At 64.1% G+C, this 26722-nt stretch overlaps 1 protein-coding gene across 1 annotated transcript in view; it reads right to left on the bottom strand.

The window, feature by feature from the left end:
- Window positions 1-5474: 5474 nt before the first annotated feature.
- Window positions 5475-26722, bottom strand: part of CFAP77 (cilia and flagella associated protein 77) — a 98589-nt gene continuing 77341 nt past the window's right edge. The window contains exon 6 of the mRNA XM_028532005.2: window positions 5475-5773. Within this exon, the coding sequence (XP_028387806.1) occupies window positions 5651-5773 (123 nt within the window). The 3' untranslated portion in view covers window positions 5475-5650. The remainder of the gene's footprint in view (window positions 5774-26722) is intronic.

Genomic DNA, 26722 nt, shown 5'->3' with positions numbered 1-26722 from the left:
ATGACCCCGAGGTCCCCTCTGCTCACAGGTGACTCGTGACTTGTGTGCCCCCCTTCCCAGTTCCGAGCAGCTGCATGTGGGGAGGCGGCCGCCCAGGGTGGCAGGGCGGGGCTGCTGAGGTGCAGGCTCCGGCATGGGAGGCTGGCGGTGGCATCCAGGGCCCAGATGCAGGTGAGGCGAGTGAGGCGAGCCCCCCAGGTCTTTATGGAAGCTGTGAGTTGCTGTGTTGTCCCTCAGGGCTTCTAAAATTTTGATTTGCGGAATACACTGTTCGTCTCGGTTACTGAGCTGGGGGCAGCCCCGTAAACAGCGCCTTAGGCCTGGGCCTTTGCGTCTCCGCCGCCAGCCCGGCCCTGCTCTGTGACCTCGAGCAAACCTTTCTCAGCCGTCCACGTGGTAGCGCTGCCCACTGCACACGGCCACCGCGAGGACCCCGCACTTGGCCGGGGCCCTGGGTGGCAGGCAGTGGTGGTGCGTGTCACGTGGACAACGGGCAATGACGCCAGACAGTCACGGCCAGAGCGGCTTCCCTGGCAGGTGAGAGTGCCCCTGCTAGTCTCCCTGGCTGTCCCCCCGGGGAGGGGTCGGCTCCCCCCTTTGCCCACGGCCTTCCAACCAAAACCGGCTGTTCATGCGGAGAGGGAAGGGGCTGTGGCTGATCCCGGCCAGGCCCGGGTGCTCACTCCCCGGCTCTGCGAGCAGATGGGCTGGAGCGAGGATCTGGATGGTCTTTGAGCTTCAAGGTCACGCTGTTCTCAGCCGCTTTGGTTGGTTTGGCCCCAAGCCCCGTGGAGCTCCTGCAGCCGGAGAGAGAGCGTGCGCGATCCTTCCCTCCCACCTCCCGCTCTCGCCCACCCACCCACCCGCCCGCTGCTCCCGGGCAGGCCGCCGGTCCCACGCACGCTGCGAGCCGCCCAGGCGCTGGCGACAGGGAGGCGGAGGCAAGGAGGACAGAGCAGCGCTCACAGAGGGCCCGGGTGCCCGTCGGCATAAATCCCCTTCGTAAATCATCCCCATCTGTGGGTTCGAGTTTATAATTTACCTGCATTCAGTTCTCAGAACCTGGAGAAAAAGCCAATGTAGGTTTTTTTTTTTTTAATTCTTTTAATGATTTCAAGCATCAAAGATTTCCCGAGTGAAAAGAAACGAAGCACGAAGGTGGGTGGGGTCTGCAAGGACCACTGCGTGAGAAGGAGGCGGCGGCGTGTGATCGGAGGCACAGGCCTCTCGGGCTGCTGGGCGGGCCCGCGCGGCACCTGAGCAGCGAGTCTGCGGGCTGCCCTGGGGTGTGCTCTCCCTGAACCCCGACACCCGTGCTTGCTCCTACGCCAGCACTGGCTGAGGAGCTGCGATGGGCGGACCGACAAGCCAAACCACCTCCATCTGGACCCAGGGACCGCCTGCAGGGGCTGGACGGCGGCCTGTGCGTGGGGCTCTCTCCGCCGGCTTCCCGGAGCCCTGGCCTGGCGGGCAGCCCGAGTCTGGTGCGTGGCAACCACGGCTGCTGCCGAAAACCCTGGACAGCAGCTGGACTCCAGACTTGCCCCCCTTTTCTTCTTAGCAGAAAATTACTAAGTATGTGGTTCTGTGAGAGAGACGCAGAGAGAGAAAGGGAGGGAGAAAGAGAGAGAGAAAGAAAGAGAGAGAGAGCCATTGGGGGAGAGAGAGTAAAAGAATGAATGAGGCTTGGGGTTTTGGTCGGAAGATCTGGAAACAGGCAGACTTCAGCTGGGGCGCAGCCTGACGGGAAGCCCACCCTGCCAGCCGGAGGCGGCGGCCCGCTGCAGCCCCCGTGGGCCACTGAGTGACACCACGGCCTCCGCCGTCTCCTCTGGCAGGGCTGCCTGCCCCTCACGCCCCCCACCTGGCTTCCAGAGCACTGTCTCCAGAGGTTCCTGCCACGCTCCTGCCCCCAGGCCGGCGCTCGCTCCCCCCACTCCCCCCACCATCCGCCCTGCCCTCCAGTGCACACAGCAGGGGTGCCACCTCCCTCCTGCCTCGGAGGGGACTTCCGAGAATTTCAAGCCGACCAGGTGGAGGTGCAGACCCGCTGCCCCTGCCCCCAGCTCACGAGGACAGCACACCTGGTCCCCTTTGTTCAGTGAAATCTCTGGGGGGGGGGGTGGTTTCCAGGACGCCCACCCAGGGGTGGGGTGTGGGGGAATGCCCAGCAGCAGGGAGACCAGCAGGCCGGGCGCACGCCCCACCTCTGGGGTGTGGTCAGGGCGCTGGGGCTGGAGGGCTCGGCTCTCCCCGGCCGCCCACCTGCCGACACACGGTGCCCCCGTCCGTCTCTGGCCTGGGGCGGCTCCGTGGCCTGACGCGCTGGCTGGGCTCCGGCCTCCCTGGGCAGCTCTCCTCCGTCTGTGAAGGGGACGGCGGCGCAGGGAGGCTAGCAGAGGGTCCCCAAGGCCCCTCCAGGCTGGCACCTTGGGGGGCACTACCCTGGGTCACGAGGGACACCCGAGGGGCCCCAGTGGTGCGGGGGGACCTCTCCCCCAGGGTCAGCACGAATGAGGACAGGCATTCGCATTTGGCCGACGAGACAGGACACCTAAGAAGGTGGACTGAGACTGGAACCCGACCCGGGACTGTGTGCAGGGCACAAATAATTAACGAGGAGGGGCGGGCCAGGCTGGGGGAGGGAAAGGCCGGGAGCCTCCTCAGCCTTGGACTCGGACTTGCCAGCGGGTGGCGCTGTAGGACAAGGAGCTGAGGGACCCTGGGTGGCCAGTGGCTGCTCGGGGAGCACCCAGAGGCCTGGATCTCCAGGAGAGGAAGGGGGTGCAGCCCCAGGGCACCCGTCACAGGCCCAGCAGGCCCCACAGCCTGCGGTCTGCCGGCAGGAAGGGCCAGTTGGGTGTACTCGGACATGAGAGGTCTCCCCTGGCTTTTTCCGGTCAAGTCCACCCACCCCGTCTCTCGGGCCCAGGGCCTTGGAAAAGCAAGCCTGCAGGGGCATCTCTCTGGTCGTCCTAACGCCAGGTGCTCCAGGAAATCCTGTGTCCTAAAGCTCCCCCGCCCCCTCCCACGTGGGAGTTCAGAGCCAAAAAGTGTGTTGAGTTAAACATATCTTTACCTTCTTTTTTTAAAAAATAAAGCCTTTATTTATTTCTTTGTAGAGAGAGGGGAAGGGAGGGAGAAAGAGATGGTGAGAAATGCCTTGTCCAGGGACCTGGCCCGCACCCCAGGCACGTGCCCTGACTGGGAATTGAACCGGCGACCTTTGCTCTGTGGGATGAGACCCAACCCACGGAACCACGTCGGTCAGAGCAAAATACCTTGACCTCCGTGACGCGCCCGGACACAGAGGCCTTCATTCCTTGGGACATCCTTCCCTCGCCCTCGATCACCCGTGGGGTCTGGTCGCCCTTTTGGCGAGATTTACTGACAGAAAATGGTCATTCTCACGCATCTGCCGCTCCAAAGCGCCAGGCCTGCGCTCGTCACAATGTGTGCACTCATTCTCGGCTGCGGCCACCACCTCCTTTCGCTGCCGCAGCGCCCTGGGCTGTGCCCCATCCCTCAGATGAGGCTCAGAGAGGTTAGGACACTTGCTGGAGGCCACACGGAAATTACAAGGTGGAGCCGGGCTTCACACTCTTGACCCGTGGAGCGGCTGCTGGGCTGGCTCAGGGGCCAGGTCCCTGCGGCGCTGCGCTCCCTGCTGTCACGTGAGGCCCCCTGCCCGCTGCGGGTCAGGTGGCTTCAGCAGACGTGAGTGGGGGGGGCTTGTCTCCTGGGCTGGAAGGAAGGGTGGGTTGGGGTCTGAGAGGGCCCTGGCTGAGCCAGGTCCCTGAGGGGGTTACTGTGCGTGCCATTTCCAAAGAGGGCCTCTGAGGCAGCGGGCGGGCGTGTGTAAGGGCTGGGGCTTCTGGGGGAACTCAGGTCTCTGATTGCCAGACTCTGGGTCTGTAGGGGGCGTGACCCATAGCCAACATGCATGAGGGGTTGGCGGGGGGCGTGCCCCCACAGGGGTCACTGGGCACTTCCGGCAGGCCAGGCCCTTAGAGCTGAGACTCCTGATCCCATGCACTTCCCTTCTGGAGAAGGTGGGCAGGGTGGGGGGCGGGGAACAGGAGATCGTTGCAGAGACCAAAACGGGTCGGTATGAATTTAAGAGGAGGCTGGTTCAGGGACGGCCTTTTGAGTCGGGGACTTGACTTTTAAGCTAAGATTTGAAGCGAAGGCACGAAGGGGCAGGCAGGGGACAGTCTGGGGCCCAGGTGTCCCAGGCAGAGGGAAAAGCTGGCAGAAAACCCAGGGCAGGAGTGAGGGGCCGCGGGCAGTGGGGGCAGGCAGCAGAGGCGGGGCATGAAGCCAGACGGATGGCCCCGGGGGTCCCACCTGGGGTCCCAGCCCGGCCAGGAGTGCGGGCCTCCCTTCAGGACGAGGGTGGCCACTGGAGCGCGGGGAGGGGCTGCTCCGTGGAGATGGGCGTGAGGGTGAGGCTGGGAGCTGGTCAAGGGACCAACTGCAGTTCCCCAGAGACAAGACAGGGACCCCCAGAGAAGGGGCGGGGCCGTCAGCTGGCTCGTGGGTCAGAGGTCAAAGGCGAGGGACAGGGAGGAGTGAGTGGAGGTGTCTGGCTTCAGCAGCCGGGTCCACGGTGGCCTCATTTATGAGGCGGGGACACAGAGGGAGAAGCGGGTTTGGAGGGGAAAGTCGGGCGTCTGTCCCGGGCGGGTGTGAGGCAGGTGCTGGCGCGGCAGGGCCCAACGGGCAGCGGGCCGGCGCGTCTGGCTGGGGCCTGGGGAGGGATCCTCGGACCAGAAGTGGGCTTGGAGACGCCGCAGTGTGTGGGGCTCTGGGCGGCACCCTCAGGCGCCCGGGAGGAGACCACGCACCTCGGAGCCTCTGGGTGGCCGCGGCGTCCTCCTCACAGCGGTCGTGACTCTGCCGGCTCTCAGATAAAGACACAAGAGGAGGGTGACAAACCGCATTTTAATCTAAAGTAGGTCGGTAGGTGATCTGTGGGAGGAAGCCAAAGAACACGCAGGGAGGTTGAGGTGAGAACCCCACCCCTACCCGGGGGGAATCTGGCGGGCGCGCTCCCCGGCCAGGGGTGGGGTGGGGGGCCCTCCAGCCCGCAGCTCGCCCGGAAGGCTCTCTCGCTAAGGGTTGGCCTGCACGGTCAGCGCTGGTGGCGAAGCCCTCGCTGGCCTGCCGGACCAGTGGGGCGGCCCTCGGGGCGGGGTCCCGGGGAGGTGACACTGCCCCGGGAGACGCCAGGGGTCCCCAGGACAGCGACTGAGGCTGACGTTTGCAGTGCGAACGGAGGGCTTTCGGAGCACGCCCTCGTCGCGTGCCGGCAGCTCACACGGGCATTCTGGATGCTTCATGGGCGGGGCCTGGGGGACAGCCCTCAGCGGGAGTCTAAATCCCGCCTTGTACCTTGGTGGCGTCCTACCGGGTGGGGGCTGGAGAGGAGGGGGTGGGTGGCCCGGGCAGAGGGGCGCCGGGCATCGCTAAACTAGTGCCGGAGGCTATCCTAACGGGGGCGCTCTTAGCGAGAGTGGTTAACCTGAGACGGGGATCTGAGGTCCTGGTGGGAGCAGAACCCACGTGAAGGTAGGAGGGCGTCTTGTGTGAGTCGGGGCGAGGAAGCGGAGCCCTTCTGGAATTTTCTACGGCAGCCCGGACGGGGACTTCAGGGGTGGGTGTAGTTGCCCATCCGCAGGGTGCCCTGGCGCACGGCCCGCTCCTGCCGGTGGGCTTTCATAGCGTTCTGGCGATCGGCCTCGGTGGGGAAGGTGTCCAGGTGGGGGCCCACCTGTGGGTGGGGGGAACAGCGAGTCAGTGGGTGCGGGTGCTCCGGGGCCCTGCACCCTGGGGTCCCCTCCCCCTGTCTTGCCTGCCTGCCCGCCCAGCCTGCCCCTTGCAGCCGTGGTGAGAGAGCTGGAAGAGGGAGAGGAGCGAGGAGAGGGGGCTGGCAGGGTGTGGTCCCCTGTCCAGCTCCCTGCAGGGGACCGTGTGTGTGTCGGGGCCTCACTCAGCGGTGACAGGAGTCACCCTGACAGCCAGCGTCACCTGCATGTGCTGACATCCTGCCATTAAAACTCCCAACGAGCCGCCCCCACCCAGGGCCTGTCCCTAGAGGTGCTGTCCCTCACTCTGCTTCAGGGAGGGTGACCCTGCTGCCCTCCTCCTGGGGGGCAGCTGCCCCCAGGGAGCCCCCCAGGAGTCACAGGCTGGTGAGGGAGCAGACCCGGGCAACGACAGACAGTTTGTGGAGTCGCTGTTTCATCTGAGCCTCCTTCCGGGGAAGCCCCCCCTCCCGGATTTTTCCCATCACCTCCGGGGGTGAGAGCATCCCCCTGACAGGCTGACTCCTTTAGGGTGACCTGCAGGAGGGGGGCAGGGGCAGGGGGGCACTTGGGCCCCTTGTTTACGTACCCCGTCCTCCACCCTGCCCCCTTCCCTCTCCCCTCCGGCACTGGGGACACCGCAGCGCATGGGAGCCCCTCCCCCGACAGAGCCACGCTGACTGGTTCCGCAGCAGCTGGGTCACCTTTGTCAGAGTGGCCGGGGTGGCGGTGCAGTGAGAACCGGTGGCATCAGCCCCGGCCTCACCTCCCGGAGCGGGGGTCCATTCTGGGGCAGACCCTTCGGGGGGCACTCCTGGCTGGAGGGACGAGCAGGGCCAAAGGGGGCAGCGGGTATTGGCTGGGGGCAGTCAGAGCCGTTGGCCAGGGGGCCCGGGGGAGGGCTGGCGGGAGGGTTCCTTTTGGGTTTGCCCTGCTGTGTCTTCGGGATAAAGCGGGACCCGTGTTCCTGGACGGCCGCAGCCTCTTGTCAAGAACCCAGGGGGGTCAGCCCCCGGGGGGCGGGGCTAGCAAGGCCCAGGGGGCTACAGACAGCTTCGGGCGAGGGCCGGTGAGGGAAGGGCGGGTGGAGGAGGGGAAATACGGAGCGGGAGTGGAGGAAAGGCATGGGGCAGCTTGCAAGTGGCAGGCAACGTCTGGGCTCAGTGGCCGAAACCGGGCCCAGCACGGAGCACGGAGACCTGGGCGCCTCCCCCTAGGGGAGGCCAGTGGTGGCTTCCTAAAGGCGGAGGCCTGGTCACTTGCCGCCTGGTTCCTCGAGGCCTGCCTCCGCTGCCCTGCTCTGGGACTCTGCCCCCCACCCCCACTCCCATGTCCGGGCCGCTGCTGAGGGTCAAGGAGACCCATGCCTCAGGTCCTGACCCCGGGTCCCGGGAGCTGGGCTCAGCGCAGGTGGGGGGGGAAGGGCAGCAGCAGGAACACCGGGGGCAGGAGAGCCCGGTGGAGTCCGGCTTGACCGTTCGCCACGTGGCCGATGAGAAGCCAAGGCCCCGGGAGGCCTCGGTCCGGGGACGGCCCCACGGGGTAGGGGGGTCTGCGGCAGACAGACTCTGTTTGAGTTCTGCCCCCCAGCCTCTAAGCATGAAGTTCTGGCTTCTTTCTAGAATATTCTCCTGCAGCGGCTGCCCCTGCCGAGGCTTGGTAGTTACTCCGGGACGTGAACGTGGGTCTTCACCTCCGTGGGATGCGGACACTCTCGAGACTCTGGGGGAAGCCCCGGACCACCTCCTCTGGGAAGAGTCGCACTCAGCAAGCGCTAATGCGGAGAGCAGTGCGGGCCAGCTCCGCGGGCCCCGGGACCCTCGTTCCGGGAGCCCTCGGAGCCCCACCGCCGCGGGTCCCAGGTTTCCTGGGCAGGCTTGCGTCGGGGTCTCCCCTGGCTCTGGTGGCGGGGGGCTCATCCTCAGCTTCAGGAAAGTGCCCAGCGGCCTCATGGATGTTGTGGGGAAGACAGGAAAAGAACCGGAAAACAAAAAAACACTCCCAGGGTGTCCTTCCAGGGCAAGGATGGCTTGATTTCTGCACCCGGGGCACGATGTCCCTGACACCCGTGGTTCCCAGAAGGCAGCTGCGTTCTCGGTGAGGCTGGCGTGCCAGTCCCTGGGGGCCTCGTGGGCGCCCCGCCGGCCTCGAACGCCCAGCCGGCTGGGACTCCCTGGCTGCCACGGTGTTCTGTAGCATTTGCAGCGGCAGTGGTTCCGTCCCTGGGGGGGCCGGTCATTAGTGGCCCCCAGCGGGGGGAGTGTAGCCGTGCGGTCCACATGTCTGCCACCCTCACACGTGTCGGCCCTTGTAGACCTGGCGTCTGAGCCCCCAGGACCTGTGGCTGTGACCTTCTTTGGAAAAGGGTCTTCGAAGAGGTATTTAAGGATGTAGAGATGAGAACATTGTGCATTATTCAGAAGGACACCCTGATGAGCTTCCCCATAAGAGACGGAGGATCCGGGGACAGAGGGGCGGTTGCGTGAGGACGGAGGCAGAGCCTGGAGCCGTGTGCCGCGTGGCCACAGCCCGGGAGCCGCCGGCAGCCACCAGGAGCCGCAAGATGTGGGGGGATGATGGGTGCTGCTGAAGCTGAGTGGTGCTGGCTTGGTGCAGACTCAAGCACCAGCTCACCCCCATGTGGGAGGGGTCTGCTCTGGACCCACGACACCCCCAATGCCCCAACAGGACACGGGAGCCCACGGAGAGTGGGCTCAGAGCGTGCCCCGGGTGGGCCCGTCCTGCCACCGTGGCTGGGGTCCCCCTGGCAGCTCCCACCGATGGCTGTGTCGTCACAGCGGGCTCGGGATTTGCTGGGTGCATTTCACACAAGCCTCAGAGCGCCCGGTTTTGTCCCTGTTTTACAGATGGGGGGACAGGGGCCCCACGCAGGCGGAGCTGCTCGCCCCAGGTCTCCCACGGTGAACCCGGAGCGGCGGGGCCCCACCGCCGCCGTCTCGTAACACACGCTTAGGAGACGAGGCCAGTGAGAGCCGTGGCCAGGGAACGTGTGCGGCTCCGGGATCCCACGCGCCAGCTCTGTCCTCCGAAAATAGCAGCGCAGCCGGAGAGGAGGATCCTAATTACAAGTCAGGCCTCAAGCTGTGCGTGGTCACGACCCTGTGGACCCCCGGAGCCAAAGGATGAGGGCTGCGGAGCAAGGAATTCCTTCGGAGACGCTTCTAAATTAAGCCGTCTGCAGTCTGTCTCCGCCTGGAGCTAAGAAATTGTCACGGCTCTGGCAGGAGACAGCTTTGCTGAATGGAGCCGAGTCGCTCGGAGGTCAATGCAGGTAAATAAGAGGCGAACGCCGGGGCTGCCGGCAGCCCTGGGAGCCGGCGTGGGGGGCGTGAGGAGCGGGGGGGCTACCCAGGTCGGCCACGGTGCCAGGCCCATTCCGATGGGCCCCTGAGATGAGGACAGGGTGCGTCCACCCCCAGGGTGAGTGAGACAGGCCGGGGCTCTCGCCCACGTAGACGGCGCACGGGGCCGTGGGAGGCTGCCACTGAACGTGCTCCAGGTGCGATGAATTGTTTCGTGACAATGCAGTAGGACCGTGGGAGCTGAACCTCCACCTGGGGGCGGGGAGGTCTCTCTAGGGGCGATGAGCTTCCCGGCCAAGGGGAGAGGACGGGCAGAGTGCCCTAGGCGGCGGGGGCGAGCTGAAGGCCGGCCTCCAGGCCGTGGGGAGAGGGAGAAGACATGCCAGCACGGAGATGGGGGGGTGGGGGTCGGGGGGGGGGGTGGGACATGGAGAGGAGGCAGGCAAGGTGAGCCGCGTCAGCTCCTATGAGAGGTCTGTGGTCAGCGCTGCCCGCAGGAACCGCAACCCCCTCCCAGGTACCCGGCTGCAATGCAAGACTCTCAGACGGCCAGGGTCGGGAAGGACCCCGCAGAGCATGGAGCCCTGCGCCCCCATTCTACAGATGGGAAGTCCAAGGCCCTGAGGTGGGAATCGGCCTCCCAGGGTCCCCGGGGGCCTGAGGCACAGCCGGGTCCCACAGCCGGCTCGCCGCCGGCCCTCTGGTCCACTCCCTGCCCACCGTGGCCCCCACTTTACCCCGGGCCTAGATTCTTGGGTTCCTCTTCCCAGTTCATTCGAAAGCACCCACACCTTTCTGATCCACTTTCAATGAGCCAGCTTTTCGTCTGATCGACACCCCCTAGGTGTCCAGTTTTGCTGTGCCCGCCATCCTTTCCTTCTTCGAGTTCACTCTGTCCTTTCTTTTCTAGCGTTGAGGGTTGTTCGCTCAGCTAACTGCCTTTTCGTCTTTCTTTTTTCTGACCCTAACGTTTCCAGAACCAGAACATGGCGTTAGCAACCGTGTGCCTTCTAAACGTTCTTTTATCTCACCCCACACGGCTTGAGTATATTTATTTCTTCGGTTCTCGTTTCATCTGATTCCTCTCGAATTTTGTTTGGACTTCATCTTTGGTCCTGAAGGTGCTTATAAATATGCTTCTACATTTCCAGGCACTTTTGTTAGTTACGTCCTATGACTGAGGTCTAATGCGATTTCTCTGGCGCCCAAGTCATCTGTGGGGATCAGATGTTTTTGTCAGTACTGGCTGAGGTTTCGCTTTTGACGCTTGTGGGGGAGTTCTGATCCACTTTCCACGGGGAACGCGAGTGTGGAGTGGACCGGCAATGGGCGAGAGAAGGCGCCCGTGGTCTGGGCCGGGGATAAGGGGTGGCCGGGGCCCTTTCCCGTATGCGTGAATGACTTCACTCCACTCGCGGCGTTCCCTGAGTGTCCGCCCGGGCCGGGTTCTGGGCCAGGCGCTGGGACACAGGGAGAACTCAGGAAGTCCCCACTCCGCCGGAGCCAAGAAACCAGTAATAAAACACACAATTCCACAACCAACCATTCAAGTCCACTGGCGCCCAGTATTGAAAGAAGGAGCAGATTCGGTGGGACCTTATCGTACGCAGGCGTCACACTCACCCTCTGGGGCCAGAGCAGGCTCCCTGGGGGAAGTGATGTACAAACAGAGGCTGGAGGGACAGGGCAGAGACAGGGAGGTGGAGGTGGCCTTGGGTCCCACGGCCACCGAAAAACAGGCAGAGGAAACGGCCGAGACGTTGGTGGGGAGGAATCGCAGGCACCCCGCGCCGGAGAAGAGGCTCCGCCCGGCGTGCCATCCGCGGGCAGCGCCCGGGAGCAGGGAAGTGCCACATCACGCCCGTCCGGCTGGTGCGTGGGAACGTCGGACTCAGCAGTGGGAGCCTCACCCTCTGCTGGTTCCCAGGGACAGCCCCTCACAGCAGGCTTTGACTTCCATGACTTCCACGCCCTGTGAACCAGCCAGCCAGCACTTAGACAGATGTGGACCCTGGGGACGCTTTCAGAGAACTCTATGGAGGGGCGTGCACGGGGTCCTCGCCGTGACACGGTGGTCCGGCTGCACGTCCGTAGGTGGCCGGGTAAACCGCAGGCGGCCGGTTCGTGCAGGGGAATACTCGGGGGGCCGCAGAAATGAGCACCCCACAGAGGCACCGCCCCGAGGGGCAGCCACCAGCCACGTGTGGCCATTTAAACGTCGAGTGACTAAAATGAAAGGTGGGTCGCCCTAACTGCATTCCAAGTGCCCAGTGCCCAGTGGTATTGGGTGGGGTGGACGGGGACAGTGCCCCCCCCCCCCCCAGGACGGGCCGGCGCTGCTGCAGGGCTCCGTGAGTCAGCGCGGACATGTCTCCGAAACGGGCGCGTGAAGCCAGTTTGCTGTGCAGAGGGCCCCGAGCGCGGCGCCCTTTCCCCGAAGAGCATGAGACACACGCGGCAATCAATCCCCTGCTCTGCTCGAGCACCAGCCTCCCTCCAGCGAAGACGGGCCTGGGGGAGAGAAAGCCCTGGAAGGCCATGCCTGGCCTCGCCTGGGGCGGGCGCGGGGTCGGAGACAGCTGGGTTTCCCCTCCATTCGGGGGCGGGAGGGGGTGCAGGGCCCCTCCTCCACGCACACAGTTCGGGGAGAGTCACTGTTGTCGGTGCTGAGTTGTGGGCAGCTCCATCCTGAGCAGAGCTGCGCCCTCGAAGGAAGCCTCACGCCCGGTGCTCGGTGGCTCTGCTGCTGCCGACGTCCCCACGGCCTCGCCCTGTCGGCTCCTCCTGCCTCCCGGGGACTGAGTTCCCCTGCCTGGCGGCCGTGGCCTTGGGCTCGTGGAACTGCTTGGTCCACGCGCTAAATGACGAGTGGCATCCTGCCTTCTCTCTCCTCTGTCCTTGCTGCCTCCTTCCCTCGGCGGGAGGCCTCGGCTGGGTGGGGACATGAGGCAGCCGTGACACCGGGCTCCGTACGGCAGGAGGGCGCTGGGTTTCCTTGGCGCCTTCTCCCCACGCGCGGTGGCAGGCTGTGTGTGTGCACTGGCCACGGAGGGCCGACCCTCCGCCGGGCAAGCAGCTTCCCGTGTGCCCGATGCGTCCTACTAAAAGGGCCAGTGGGGCCAGCTGGCTGCCCGGTCCCCTGTCATGAGCCACAGGATGGTCCCCCAAAAGGACACCAAGTCTCGGCCATATCTGGGGGCCAAGAAAGCAATAGGCAGGATTCGGGGAAAAAAATAGCCAGATTAAAAAAAATAACCTGCCAAACAGCTGGGGGAAAAAATGACAGCTATAGAGATTTTAGTTTAGGTTTTTTTCCCTAAGTGACAAGCGCTCAGGTGACTGGGAGAGATTTTGCTTTAAAAGATTGAGGGGCTGTCTCCTCTAATGAGGGTGCCTGGCGATTATGGATCAGCCCCAGGTCAGCGGTTCCTGTCAAGCCGGGAGCAGCTGGGGGTCAGAGGCGCCGGCACAACACGGACCCGCGCGGGGCGCCGCTGGCCGGCGGGCCGGCCCCTGAGCTCTGATGTTGCGGGCTCAGGACTTGAACTAATTAACGAGGGCGACAGGCTCCCCCGGGACAGCTGGTCCCCTAAATTGTTATTCTGCTCTACCGGCTCTCATTTCTCTGTGGTCCAAAAATAGACAGAGCAAGGACACGGGCCCGGGCCCTCCCTGCTGACACACGCTGGGTCGCCAGGCGCACCTGAACTTGGCTGGGAAAGCAAACTTCCCGCCTGCCTCCGGGCTGGTCTGCCGTGAGAGCTGGGGGACCGTCCGGGGGAGGGGGTGCAGACCCATGAGCCCCCCAAGGGCGAGGGGGGCCGTCCTTGCCTTCCGAGAAGGGGGGCTGACGCTCAGGACGGTTCAGACGCTGGCCCGAGGATGCCCAGCTCTAGGCAGGAAGCCCGCCCTGGGGTCCAGGCCTGAGCCCTGCTGACTCCAGGGCGGAGACAAAGGCGGTTCTCCCCCCCGCCGCCCCCCCAGGCCGGTCTCTGGAAATGAGAGTCCAGCTGCTGTTTCCAGTAGCTGCACACGTGTCCCCTGGTCACGTCCACGGATGAATGAGCGAGGGCTGGCCGGCAGCGGCTGGGGGGGTGGCGGGTCTGTGCTCCAGACACTGGCGGGTGAACTGCAGGGCCACACCCAGGTGGGGGGCTTTCCCAAGCGTCCTGAGAACTGGCCCCTTCTTCTCCAGCGTCCAGGTGTCACGGGCTTCAGGTGAGTGAGAGTCACGGTGGACAATGAGGGGAGACTGAGGACACACCAGACCCTCCCTCATCACGTGAGGCCGTTTCCCGGTGGCCAGCAACCACCCTCCGCCGGCCCCAAAGACGGAATCGGGCACCGAGCGCTGATCTGATTCCGGTGGGCTGCTTTTATTCAAGTGGCCTGGACCTTTTTTTTTCTTTTGACAGCTTTTTGGAGCTATAATTCATAAAATCTACCCATTGGAAGATGGACATTTGGGCCCTGGCTGGTGTGGCTCAGTGGATTGAGTGCCGGCCTCCGAATCACAGGGTCACTGGTTTGATTCCCAGTCAGGGCACATGCCTGGGTTGCGGGCCATGTCCCCAGCAGGGGGCGCTCGAGAGGCAGCCACACATTGATGTTTCTCTCCCTGTCTTTCTCCCTCCCTTCCCCCTCTCTCTAAAAATACATACATAAATAAATAAGATCTTTTAAAAAGACGGACATTTGGGTTGGTGCCACTTCTTGGCTGTGGTGAGCGATGCTGCGAGGCACCCTCCTGGGCACGGTTTTGCGTGGACGTGTGCGGCCATTTCTCTGGGGAGCGGAGCTGCTGGGTCCGACTGGAGCCCTGTGGGAGCCTTTCCGGAACCTGCTACAGCGCCCTCACCAGCTACTGATGAGGCCTCGGGTCTTGCCCCATCCTGGCCAGCAGGGCCTGCCGCCTGTCTTCTCAGAGTCACCATCACAGCCGCCCTCGTGGGCAGGAAGAGGGTCACCGGCTCTGACTCACACGCGCCCGAGGGCTAACGATGCCGCGCACCGCAGCGGAGGCCTGGGTGCCTTCTCGGGAGGGTGTCTACGCGGGCCTGCGGCCCACTTTGAAGCTGGGTTATTGCCATTTCATTCCTGAGCCGCGAGAGCAGGCTTTGCATCCGCGGACACAGCCCCCTGCCAGCTTCCTGATTTACAAACATGTTCTCCTCTTCCGCGGCTGCCCCGATGTTACCACTTGGAGCACCCACGTTTTTAATTCTGATGACGTTCGATCGCTCTGTTCCCCCTGAGTGGGTTGTATTGTATTTCCTTTTACATAAAAGTCATCTTAAGGCGGCACAGAGAGACGAGGGACTTCTGGATACCTGGTGGTACCTCCAAGGCGGGGCGGCGGCTTGGTCTCCCCGTCAGCAGTGACGGATGGCCGACGGGACGCCGTGGCTGCTCCAAAAGCGCTCAGGCTGGACGGAGGCTCGTGAGGAAGCGTGCAGAGGTTGATTAGCAAGGTCTGCCCTGGGCACAGGTGGGGACAGGTGCCATGTGTGCGCTCTAAGAGATCAAAATAGAGTCTCCCCAGCAACAAGGATGGAGGAGGACAGAGCCCCCAGGAGAAGACATCCCCCCATTTATCTGCCCTTGGCTCTCCCTCCCACTCAGGCCACCGTGGCTGGAATGGCCTGGGAGGTGGGGGCGGGGGTGAGCAGGAGGCGAGGACATGGGGACCAAAGCCCGTGAGCCCAGAGGCGCTCTGGAGGTGGGTCCGGGAGCCCTTGCGGACTCCCTGGAGTCTTGCTCCTCAGAGAGTGGCCCGGTTTCGCATGGGTATGGGGACCAAGTCGTCTCGGGGGCCAGCAACACGGGCTACACTGGTGTTGCTAAGCGGCTCTGCTTTGGAAAACCATTGGATCCCCGTGCAGGAGGCTGAGCAGCGGGAGGAGGCTGGCCGGCGAGGGCTCGCCGTGGGGCCCGATGACGGGGGTGTGGCACCAGCACTGCAGGGCGCCGGGCCCGGCTCGGCTGGGCCTCTGCCACCGAGACACCCCCCGGGGGTGCCTGCAAGCCATCCCTCCCTCTGATCCCTTGATCACCTGGGCTTTGCCTCTCGGCTGGCTTCCCTTTGAAACCCCTCAGCCCAAGGTGCAGGTCGCACGGGAGGCCGTCGGGCAGGAGCCAAATGGCGAGAGGGGCGAGAAAGACCCCTTGCCGTTTGCCCCGCTTCCCCCTCTCCACCTCGGCGCCCCGGCCGAGGCACGCACTCACACACACGCCCGCACACTCACACGCGCCCGCACACTCACACGCGCCCGCACCCCGGGATGCAAATGATAACCGCGGAGCCATCACTTGTGAAGCTTGACAGAAAATAATGAGAAACACTAAATCTTTTATAAGGTCAACACTCGCCTTAGCAGAGCAGCTGTCAAACAAGAAAAGAATTTAGCGCCGGGGCCGCGAAACTTCCATCGGCTCATTAAGCCCAACAGGGCCCGGGCCTGGCGTGGCGAGGAGACGGGCCCTTCCGTTTGGTGTCAGTGATTTGCGGCGCGGGCGAGCGGCAGCAGCCAGCGCCGAAGGGGCCTGGGGGGCGGCTGGGGAATCGTTAGCGCGCCAGGAGCGGCCTCGGCTCCTAATTGGAAGCATTGGGCATTATCAACGGAGGATTTGCCTCGGCTCCCTGACAGCTCGTGGGCCCAAAATGATCGCCCACTTGTCAGTGTAAAAGACCATTAAAAACAAACCGTTTTGATTTAACTGGAGGCGGTGCACCGCAGGGCCAGGTGAGCAGACCCGTCAGCCCCGCGCCCGCGCCCCGGCGGCGGGAGGGTGGCCGCCGCTCTCCCTCTGTGGCGGGGCCCGGGGTGGGCGCGCGCCTGTGTTCTCCCAGACTCTTCGCCTTTCAAAACCTGTCTCAGCCAGGACTGAGGGGGAGCGGGGACGGGACTTCACAGTGGCAGCCAGGGCTGTTTTCGAGGGGGCTGTCAACAAACGCCGTGACAAGCCGAGCTGCCGGGAGCGGGCCCCGTTGCTTGTCACGGCCCAGATGAGGGCGCTGTGCTCGGTGCTGTTCTTGGGGGGGTGCGGGGGGACCGGGGAGGGTCCGGCCGGGTGCTTCCCCCGCCCACCCCACTTAGAAATAGCAGGATTCGCAGGGTCATGGTGGACTCGTCCCCAAGAGTGGGAGAGGGGGGTTTATTTTATTTTCGGCACAGCTGAGAGCTGAGGAGGGGGTTTCTGAAGGACGTGTGTTGATGAGACCCTCGGAGGAGGCTCTGTGGACGGGACAGCCCCCCGGAGACTTGGGCAGGAGGCTCAGCCCTTCTCCCTGGTACAGGCCGCGGGCCGACGCCGCCACCTGGCTGCGTCTTCTCAGCGAGCGGAGGCCACTTGCCCCGACGTGAACCTGAGCCCCACTGGGCTCTGCCTCCAGGGCGGGGCCTCCGAGCCCACGGCGCTCGGTCTGCGTGCGGCTCTTCAGTCCGACGCGGGCTCCCCGACGCAGGGCCGTGTGTGTGTGTGTGTGTGTGTGTGCGCGTGTGTGTGTGTGTTGCATGTGGCTCCTCGGTATCAGGAACACCGTGGGCACCTGATACATATTAATCGGCGCTTGCCAGCTCTCAGAGAGGTCTATGCATCTGTCTATTAATCTCACCCCTGTCCCACAAGCGGCGATCTCATTTGCTGCCTGCCGCTTCGGCGACAAGACGACACCTGCAGGAGCACCCGGGGCCCGAGGGGCGTTGTCGGAGACCAAGGGGGAGGGGCACGCGGCGGCCGGTCCCCTGAAAACCTCCGCTGCTCAGCCTGACGAAGGGCCAGGACGGGGGGAGGCCCCAGACCCCTAGTGAGCCGCCAATCCCAGCGCTCCAAATTTGGCTGCTGAGTTTAGACAATGGGGACTCCTTAATTACCTTCTCTGGAAATTTACCTGACAGTGCTTTCTCAGGTAGCGCTAGGTCCCGCGGTGGGCCCGCGGTCCCTCGGTTGACAGAGTCTTTGATTTTGTGCTCGGCTGCAAATTAAGTCCTTTGCCGAGTCGACCGCGCGGCGCCCGCCAGTGCCTTATCGCTTATTCACCCGGGCTTTGAACGGCCCGGGCTCACTGCCGGGAGGCGGGGGACACACGCAGATGTCGGGTGTCCGTGGCCCAGTGGGGCGGCACGCACCCGGTGGGGTTCGGTGTTGTCTTTCCCCCGTTCTCTGGTCGGAATGATGAGCAGGAAGAATTTTCTCGGGTGTGTTTTACGAAGAAACAGAACCTGTCTGTAACTGACGGGGCTGACGCTGTCGAGTCACAGATTAGAGTGTTGGAGTGAACGGTCCTCAGGTAGTCGGTGAGCCTGTTCGGGTCGTGTTCTGGACGGGAAACATCGACGGGAGACAGGGCCTTCAAAGGTCTGGGGGTGACTCTACTGTTAGGGACGCTCTGTAGACACTCAACAAATCTTGGCTGGATGGACGAGCAGACGGATGGATGGATGGATGGATGGTGGATGGGCTGATGGCTGGATGGGTGGATGAACAGGTGGATGGATGCATGGACTGATGGATGGATGGATGGATGGATGGATGGGTGGATGAACAGGTGGATGGATGGATGGATGGATGGGTGGGTGGATGAACAGGTGGATGGATGGATGGATGGGTGGATGGGTGGGTGGATGGATGAACAGGTGGATGGATGGATGGTGGATGGATGGATGGGTGGATGAACAGGTAGATGGAAGGATGGATGGGTGGATGAACAGGTGGATGGATGCATGGACTGATGGATGGATGGATGGATGGATGGATGGGTGGATGAACAGGTGGATGGATGGATGGATGGATGGGTGGGTGGATGAACAGGTGGATGGATGGATGGATGGGTGGATGGGTGGGTGGATGGATGAACAGGTGGATGGATGGATGGTGGATGGATGGATGGGTGGATGAACAGGTAGATGGAAGGATGGATGGGTGGATGAACAGGTGGATGGACTGTTGGATGGATGGATGGATAAACAGGTAGATGGATGGACTGATGGGTGGGTGGGTGGGTGCGTTAGGAGCCTGGGATAAGGCAGCAGAGCCCTTAGAAACGCACCCGAGACTCATGCATCTTAAAGCTCCTCTCCGTCTGATTGGTTCCGTTCGACTTCTAGGCAGAGGAGGTGTTTTCAATGTCTGTGCCTTATCTCTTCACAAGCGACTGGGAGGGGCCTGGGGGATTTTACGTGACGTGAAATAAGATATCCGAGGTTGCATAAGCAGAGACTTTCTGCCGACCACGTGGAGTTGCACCGCCCACCCATGGGGTCGAGGCCCGACCCCTGGCCCCGCGGCAGGCGCCCGGGGTGTGGAGGACCTGACGGCTGCTGCCGTCTCTGTCAGGAGCAGCCTGTGCGTCCGCCTGCGAGGTTTTCCTGCAGCTGCCCCCAGGAAGGGAACGCTCACACAGACGCTTGTGTTAAATGACGCAAGCGACACTGGGGGGCGTCTTCAACCACAGTGTCTTCAAACGTGTGTAGAAAGGCAGAGGAAGGGGACAGCTTTCTGTGGCTGTGGGCACAGGCAGAGGATGCAGCACTGAGGGGCAGAGGTCCCGGCCTCCGGGTGGCCTGCGGTCACTGCGACACTCAGAACTCTGCGCCCCAAGGAATAAGCGAGCGTCTGGACACCGGTGAGGACTCAGTGCCGGCCTCCGGGTGCCTCGGGCTCTCACGTCGAAGGCGGAGCAGAGGCCGTGCGGCTCTCCACGCGGCTCCAGAGGAGAAACACAACCAGGAGGAGGAGGAGGAGAGGGGGCAGATTTGGACTGAACTTCGGAAGCGGCTGCCATGGACCGAGCTGTGTTCTCCTGAAAGTCACACGGCCAATGGGATGGTATGTGGAGGCGGGGCCTTGGGAGGTGATTAGGGTTAGAGGAGCCTGTGAGGGTGGGGCCCGTGATGGGATTCGTGCCCTGATCAGAAGAGACCCTGAGATCCCCCCTCTCCCCCTCCCCCCGCCCCACGATAAGATGGCCATCTGAATTGAAAGCCAGGAGCAATGCCATACCCACTCACCAGCACCCACCCCGGCCAGCACCCTGGTCTTGGACCCCCAGTCTCGGGAACCGGGAGAAGGAAAGGCCTGTGGTTGAGGCCCCGCGTGGAGTTGTGCTAAGGCAGCCGGAGCAGATTAAGACGGAAGAGCACAGTTCTCGCTGCCTTCGAAGCCCCAGCGAGCTTCCTAGCAAACGTGAAATCGCACTCCCCTGCTCCGGAAAATCGGTGCTTTCACTGTGACTGTGTGAGGGGGGCTGAGGGGAGCTGCTCGCCGAGAATACGGGCCTGGCGGCCACCCAGACCCCCCTGGATCGGGGTTCCGGGTGGGGCCCCTGAATCTGCTGCTCAAACCTCTGCCCAGAGGACCCCCATGCACAGCCGAGTTTGAGAACCAACGGCAGGAGCCGAGAGCCAAAGCTCGTCCAGCCCGGAAGCAGCGATCGCTCCTTGACCTTCCCCACGCCCCCACTTTTCCACTTCGGTGCTGGGAGGCCGTCCGGGGCCGAGCCTGCGGCTGTGAGGCTTCCGAGCCCACAGGTGGCGCCCTCCCGCCCGGCCGCCTCTGCCGGACGCCTTTGGACTCAGCGAGCCTGGACCCGGATCAATGCGTTCTTTCCTCTTTAGCCTTCGGGCCAAACTACACTCTGGAAGATGCTCCTGGGTTTCCGCCAGGTCTGAAGGTTTCCAGGGCAGGGGAAAGGTGAGTTTATTGCCAGGGCTTAAATCAGCCGGAGCAGGGCTGGCCACGACCCTCTGGACACCTATAAAAGCCCGAGGTCCTGACCGCCGTCCACTTTCCCTCTCAGGCCCTGCATTTAGCTCCCCGACCCCTCCGCCAACGGCCCCTGACCTCAGGTCCTTGGTATTTATCGGCCCTTCCAGGGCCTGAGGCTTGGAGGCGGCCCCCAGAGGGCGCAGGCCTCCGCCCGCTCTGGGAGGCTGGTTAACTGTGAGGCTGGGGCACGCTTCCTCCTCTCCGAACCGAGTGCCTTGCCTCTGCTGCATCGGGTTGCACGAGTGTAGACACGGAGGGGGTCGGCCGTCACAGCGCCCAGCCTGGCACGGAGGAGACACTCAGCCCTGAGCCGTCGTCGGCGCTGTGACCATGGCTGCCATAGGCTGGGAGCGCCGGCTCAGAGCAGCTTCTTGGAGGCTCCTCCCTCGACACCTCCGGCCAGGCCTCCTGGGGCAAACTCCCTGCTTCTGTTTTTTCTCGCACCCCTCCAAGGCAGCAGGTCCCAAGACCTCTCTGAGGAAAGGAGGAGGCCTCTCGGTTCGTCCCACCCACACGCGGGACAGATCTCAGCGCGAACGAACCTGGAGTCAATCCGAGCGAAGCGCTGAAGGCTGTGTATCTGCTGGACCCAGCAGCCAGCCGCGTGCTCGGCCGCTCGGGCCCTGCCAGCAGCGGCGGCAGCAGCAGCAGCGCCTGGGGATGGAGGCTCCCACGCCAGGACCCATGGGAGTGAGGGATGCGTGGGTGACATGGCACAGCTCACCCGGAGGGGGCAGAGAGAACCCGAACCCCTCTGCAAGGCCAGGAGATTCGGGTTAGATCGCCGGGGGGTTACTCTCTTGGGGAGCAGCTGGAGGAAGGGCCTGAGACCCACAGTCCCGCTGGCTCCCAGAATTCCGCATGAGATTCTCGCTCTCTCTGGGGATTCGCTCTCTTTGGAGACTAAAAGATATAGAGCGGATGCCAAAACAAGAGGCCTCTCTCTATTTTCTGGCTGCTGTTCACAACAGAACGTGAAACATTCTCGTGCCCGGTGGGGGAGAAGAGCTTTCTGGATTAAACGGAAAGTCCCCAGGCGCTGGAAGGATTCGGGGGACCCGTCCTGTCAGAAGCGCCAGCTCCCACATCTGCTGGGACGCCGGCCTCTCCCGGCCCCGGCGCAGACGCCTGACCTATCGCTGCACGGCCCGGTTCCCCGGATTTCTCCGGAACACTTCTCTAGCTGCCCCAGGAACTTTGCGGCGTTGTCCCTGTCCCCAGGGCCTCGGTGCTGGTGATCTGTGACTTGCCAGAGTGTGAGCAGTAATGCCCGCCCGTGAGCAGGTGCCTGAAAACCCAGTACGTCCAGGGGGCCGGACGACGTGAAGCCGACAAAGCCCCTGCCTTCGCCCCCTCTGCGTGCCCGTCTGAAAGATAACCAGGGACCTGCCCTCGGGGAAGGAGCGTCAACTGCGTGGCGACCTCCGAGTCCTTCTTCCCGTCGCCCCGTGTCCGTGTGTGACACGCTGCCCACCTGCCCTCCGCACCCCACACGGCAACACGGAGCCCTCATTCCGACGCACGGAGAGACGGAGCTTTTGAAACGCATCGGCGGGGAGGGGGCTCAGGGAGAGGCAGCAGGCCTGGAAGCTGCCCTTCCTGCCGCCGAACGCAGGTCCGGCTGCCTGCTGCCGCGGGGGCCAGCGCTTGAGGGGCAGGTGCTGGGGAAAGGGACGTGGTTTGTTTGCAGATGCTGGCCACCTGGAAGACGGGGGGGGACTCACGTCTCAAAGCCTGTCTCCCGGAAGATGGGGGAGCCACGTCTCAGGGCCGGCAGAGGTTTGCATGAGGAGGGAGAGGGGTGGAACAGAACAAAGAGGTCAAGGGAGGGGGTGGAACAGTTCTCCACGTGCCAACGAGCACAGTTTATCCCCACAGGGCAAGTGACGGTCCGGCCTGTGTCATCCTGGTGTGTGTCATCCTGGTCCGCGTCATCCTGGTTCACGTCACCCTGACTTCATGTCATTCTGGCTGCATGGTCGAAGGCCAGCCAGTCCCTGGAGCTGGGACGCCGGAAGGTCGGAGCCGGCACCTTTTGAAGCTCAGGTTCTCGTGTGAACGTGCTGTTGGTCTGGAAGCTGCACGTGAGTCCGAGTCAGCACTTACAGAAACAGCGTGAAAAGGACGGTGGGGCGGGTGACAGTTTCCCGCCGTTCCAACTTTCCACTGTCACGTTCCCGGGTCTGCCGGGAGTGACCTGGGGGCAGGACACACCTGGGCCAGAAGGGCCCCTCTTTACCGGAACAGAGGGAGTCCTTTGGCGAGGTGATTGCCCCAGGGTGGGCGGACGGGCCCTGAGCCCACCCTGGGGTTTGGCTGAGCTAACGCTGCAGCCAGCTATGATTTGCAAGAGAGCTTCAAGCCGGGGAAGAAAATCCTTTTCTGAGATTCAGCGGCTTTGGCTAATCAGCTGCGGCCCGGGCGGCCGCTTGGCTGGCTGCTGATTTCCCTGCTGTCTGAACCCTGAGCAGTCAGGGGGCCGGGGGCCCGGGAGAGCGAGGCAGGGTTAGTGGTCCACGAAGACGGGTGTTAGAGCCTGGGCGTGAGGGCTTGTAAATCAGACCGTTAGCCTAATGGCTCGGGCCATTATTCTAAAGCAGTGGGGCTGAAACAGAGAGCCGAGCGAAAGGAGTCGATTTGCTCATACTTTGGTGGCTGAATGACTATGTAATGTCGGGGTAGCGGCCCGTGGGGGGCAGGCAGAGTGGTCGGGTGGGAGGGGAGACCTCGGGATGCTTGGGCAGCACCCCCTGGCCATGGATTTGGGGTGTCCAGTTATAAGGGGTGCTTGGGCCATAGAGGTCGGGACTGGGCAAGTCAGCTGCCGTCACTGCCGTGGCAGGGCACCGGCAACCGGCCGTCACACCTGCTGGACCCCGAACAGGGGCGTAACCAGGGGCGGCCGGCAGCCTGGCAGCGCCGGGCAGCCGTCAGGGGAACTGGGCTGGACGGGCTCGAGCGCTGGACAAGCCCCTGGGAGGGATGCAGCGTCCCCATCCTTTAAAAACATGTAAAAGGCCCTGGCTGGCGTAGCTCAGTGGATTGAGCTCGGGCTGTGAACCAAAGGGTCGCCGGTTCGATTCCCAGTCAGGGCACACACCTGGGTTGCAGGCCAGGTCCCAGTGGGGGCCACCCGAGAGGCAACCACACACGGATGTTTCTCCCCCTCTCTTTCTCCCTCCCTTCCCCTCTCTCTAAAAATAGATAAATTTTAAAAAACCATGTAAAAGAACAGCCTTCCTTATCTTGCAGAAGCTACACGAACTCCCTGTGAAAACTCAGTGCAGAAAAGAGCACCAGAGGAGGGGAGACTCGGGCCCCACCTCACCCCGAGTCCCCAGCTGCTGCTGCTGCCGCTCGGGCCCCTTCTCCCAACACCCCCCGGGAGCCTGCACACCTGCGACCACAGGCGGCCGCCTCTCTCCCAACGGCGCCGGCTCTTTCCGTCCACGCTACGCTAGTGGCGCGTCGGTAAGCGCGGTCCCCGTTTCCCGTGGCTGCGCAACGTGTCACGACACTGGGGACCCTCTCTCCGTGTGATGTCATGTGTGTAAGCCTCACGGGCGGCACCCTGCTTTCCGCCGCACTCGTTGGCAGGGCCCGAGTGTGGGGAGCGCCCGCCCCTTTGTCTGGGCCGGCAGCGCCGGCGGCCTTCTGTGAGCGAGGATGAAACGTCTCTCCTTCTTGGCTTACGGTCAGGGGCCGCAGGGTGTGTGCTCCGACTGGGTAGCTTTCCAGAACAGAAGGCGGAGCCGGCGGTAATTCTGCCGCCCAACAGGCCGAAGGGAGGGGCGGCCCGGGCCGGCGCACCAGGGGTCTGGCCCGCCTGGGGGGAGCGTGAGGGGGCTTCTGTGAAAGGCCCGTGAGCAGGTGGGCTGGCCCGAGCCAGGGTCGTGGGGGTGGGGTGACGGTTACGGCCGTCCGTGGTCCCCACCCCCAAGCCTGAGTCGCCAGCCATGCTGGCGTTTCTCCACCGTTGGAGGCCGTGAATACCGGGCTTCTCCGAACTTCCCCATCCAGCCGCGTTCCTGTGCGGCGACCCGTCCGTCCCTCCGTCTGTCCGACCGTGCACTGTGCTCCCCGCCCGTCACGGGTGGCCCCAGAGCAGAAGCACGTGTTGGCGCCGAGAACGGGGCCTGGTGCGAAGGTGTCCGCCCAGATTTGGGAGCGAGTGAGGGAGTCAGCCAGCGAGTGGATGAGGGAGGGAGGGGTCGCCAGGACCGCCCTCGCGGAGGCTGGACTTCCTGGGCCAGGCACCCGCTGGCCCTGGTGCACAGGTGTTCCCATCGACCCTCCCCGCAGTCCCATCCCACCGCACGGAAGAGGAAACGGGGTCTGGGACAGGTAAAGCCCCCTGACAGGTGTGGAGTGGCGGGGTTGCCCCGTGACCCAGGTCCGGCCGACCTTCGAGTCACGAGTGCACACGGACAGGGCACACCCTTCCCTCCCCGCCGGCCGCTCACTCCCCCGGAAGACCCCAGCACCCCTGGGGGGGTGAGCAAGCCCTACACCGCCGGGCACAGAAGGCGCTACCCCCTACCCCCAGCCCAGAGATCCGTCCTCCCAGGGCCGGGAAGCCAGGAGTCCACGTCTCGTCCCCCAGCGGGAATCGGAGCCGTTCCCCGACAGTTCTCTCTGGCTTTGGGGTCTGCCTCCTCCGTGAGCCCCCTGGCCCCCTCCCCCATGGCTCCTGGACCGGTGAACTTGGGGCCATGGAACCTGATGTTAGGCCGAGACCCTCAAGACCTCCATCTTCAGGTGGGAAACTGAGGCCCAGGGAGGTCCAGAAGCCGGCCCGGCCCTCCGAGCTGGCTGGTGGCCCAGCATAAACGTCCTGGCAGAAAGGCCACTCGCCAGCTGTCTGCTGGCCCTCGCCTCTGGGCACCGGCCACCTGTGGCAACTGCTGGTCACAGAGACCCGGAGTGGGGCGCTGGGGGAGGTGGCAGCCTGGGTCTCCGGGGATCAGGGCGCACTGCCCTGAGGGAGGGGCCGTTTCTGGGTCCCTCTGGGGCTCACGACCCCATGAGGGCCCAGCGGTTGGCCGGGCTGCCCCGGGGGGCTGGGGCGGCGCTCTGGGGGGGCTGGCTGAGCCGCGTGGAAGCCAGCTTGCTCTGTGGCGATGACCCAGCCCGAGGAGCGCCCGCGCCTGCCCGCGGCTTTTCCGTGTGAAAGGTGTTTAATTATTTCTGACAGAGTTCAGCCTCGACATCTGTTCGCGAGCGGGGAGAGTTCATTTAGGTTATCCATCACTGTGACAGGTTCCACTTTTTTGGAAGTGCTTTTTCCTTTCATAATGGGGCCGGGGCGGGGAGGGGTGGGCGGGGGATCTGCGGCGGCAGGACCCGAGTGGAGGCAGACAAAGGCCCTCCAGGGGCGGGGCGGGGGGGGCCGAGGCCTCTGTGGACGGAGGCCGCCAACCCCCGCCGGCCTCTGGGTGCAGACCCGGGCAGCGGTCCCCCTGGGGGCGCCAGGCACTGGCGCGCTCGGTGTGGAGGCTGTGAAATGTTCCTGTCACTCATTCATTCACCCGCCTCTTCATTCATCCCACAGGCACCTGCTGACTGCCCGCCCGGTGCCCGCTCAGTGCCCGAATCTGTGCTGGGCTCTGGGGACGTGGCAGGGGATGTGGCGGGGGACGTGGCGGGGGGATGTGGCCGGCATGGTTCTAACGGGGGTCACATTTTACTGGGAAAGAGGGACATGGAATGACCAATGGCTCAATCGGGTGCTTAGTTAAAGCGTGGACGGTGCTGTGCAGGGGGAGAAAGGAGCCCGTCAGGGGGAAGAAGGGGTGCCCTGGGGAAGGGGTCCCAGGAGGCCTCCCCCCGCAGCCAGGAGGAGAAGAGGCTTAGGCAGCCCTGGGCGGAACCCGGGTCCCCTCCCCCCAGGGCCAGGCCCTCCCCTCGCGGAGCCTCCCTCTCCACGTCGGTAGGACGGGGACACCGTGTCTCTGAGATCCTGCCCGCCAGCACGTGGCACTCGGTAACTTTCCGTCAGTGGGGGGACTGAGCGTCGTGAGGGTCGAGGCCGCAGCGCTCTGTGGGTCTCCGGTCCGCGCTGGGCTGTAGCCGGCGGCGCCCAGGCACGGGGTCTTCTCGGAGGGTCCTGTGTGGAGCTCCCCGAGTCCCATGAGCATCCAGGAAACGATGAAGAACACCCTCTGAACCCCGTGTTGGCGTTCCTAATCTCTTTCTTGGGGTTTCCGCAGCAGGATGGGTGGCGTGTCCGGCCTGGGCCCTGCCGCCACGGGGACTCGGGCTCTGGGCCCAGCCCCTGGCGGGGCAGGGACGGGCGAAATGTCCGGTGCAGCATTAGGGGCTGGCGCTCCGGGTGCTGCCGTGGCTCGTGGCGGGATTTTGTGACAGCAGGACAAGGACTGGGAGAGGCCAGGCACGGCTCCGTCACGGCTCCTCTTCGGAAGATAGAAGCTCATCGGTTTCTTTCTGCATTGGCGTCCCTCCGGGGGGCCGGGCCGTGGGGGTGAGGCGGGAGAGACAGGTGCTCCCACCACCAGGGAGGCACCATGACCTGGGGTGGGGGCCTTGTCCCGGTGCCGCTGCGGGAGCCCCCCGCCCACGCGCTCCTCTGTCCATCGCCCTGGAGACACCAGGCAGGTCCTGAGTCAGAGACGCAGCTGAGAGGCTGGGGGCCGATGCCCTGCAGCAGGGAGCTGAGCGGGCGTCCCTTGTCCGAGGAGCTGGGAGCCCTGTCCTCAGGCAGCACCCGCCCTCTGATGTCAGGACCCCCACCCACAGGTGTTCGGGGAATCGGAGCACCAAGAGCCAGGAGGAGAGGCCGCAGGAGGGGAGGCCGGGAAGGAGAAG

The sequence above is a fragment of the Phyllostomus discolor genome, chromosome 3 (genome assembly GCF_004126475.2).
Source record: "Phyllostomus discolor isolate MPI-MPIP mPhyDis1 chromosome 3, mPhyDis1.pri.v3, whole genome shotgun sequence".
Lineage (NCBI taxonomy): Eukaryota > Metazoa > Chordata > Mammalia > Chiroptera > Phyllostomidae > Phyllostomus > Phyllostomus discolor.
This window is presented reverse-complemented; position numbering and strand designations above follow the sequence as displayed.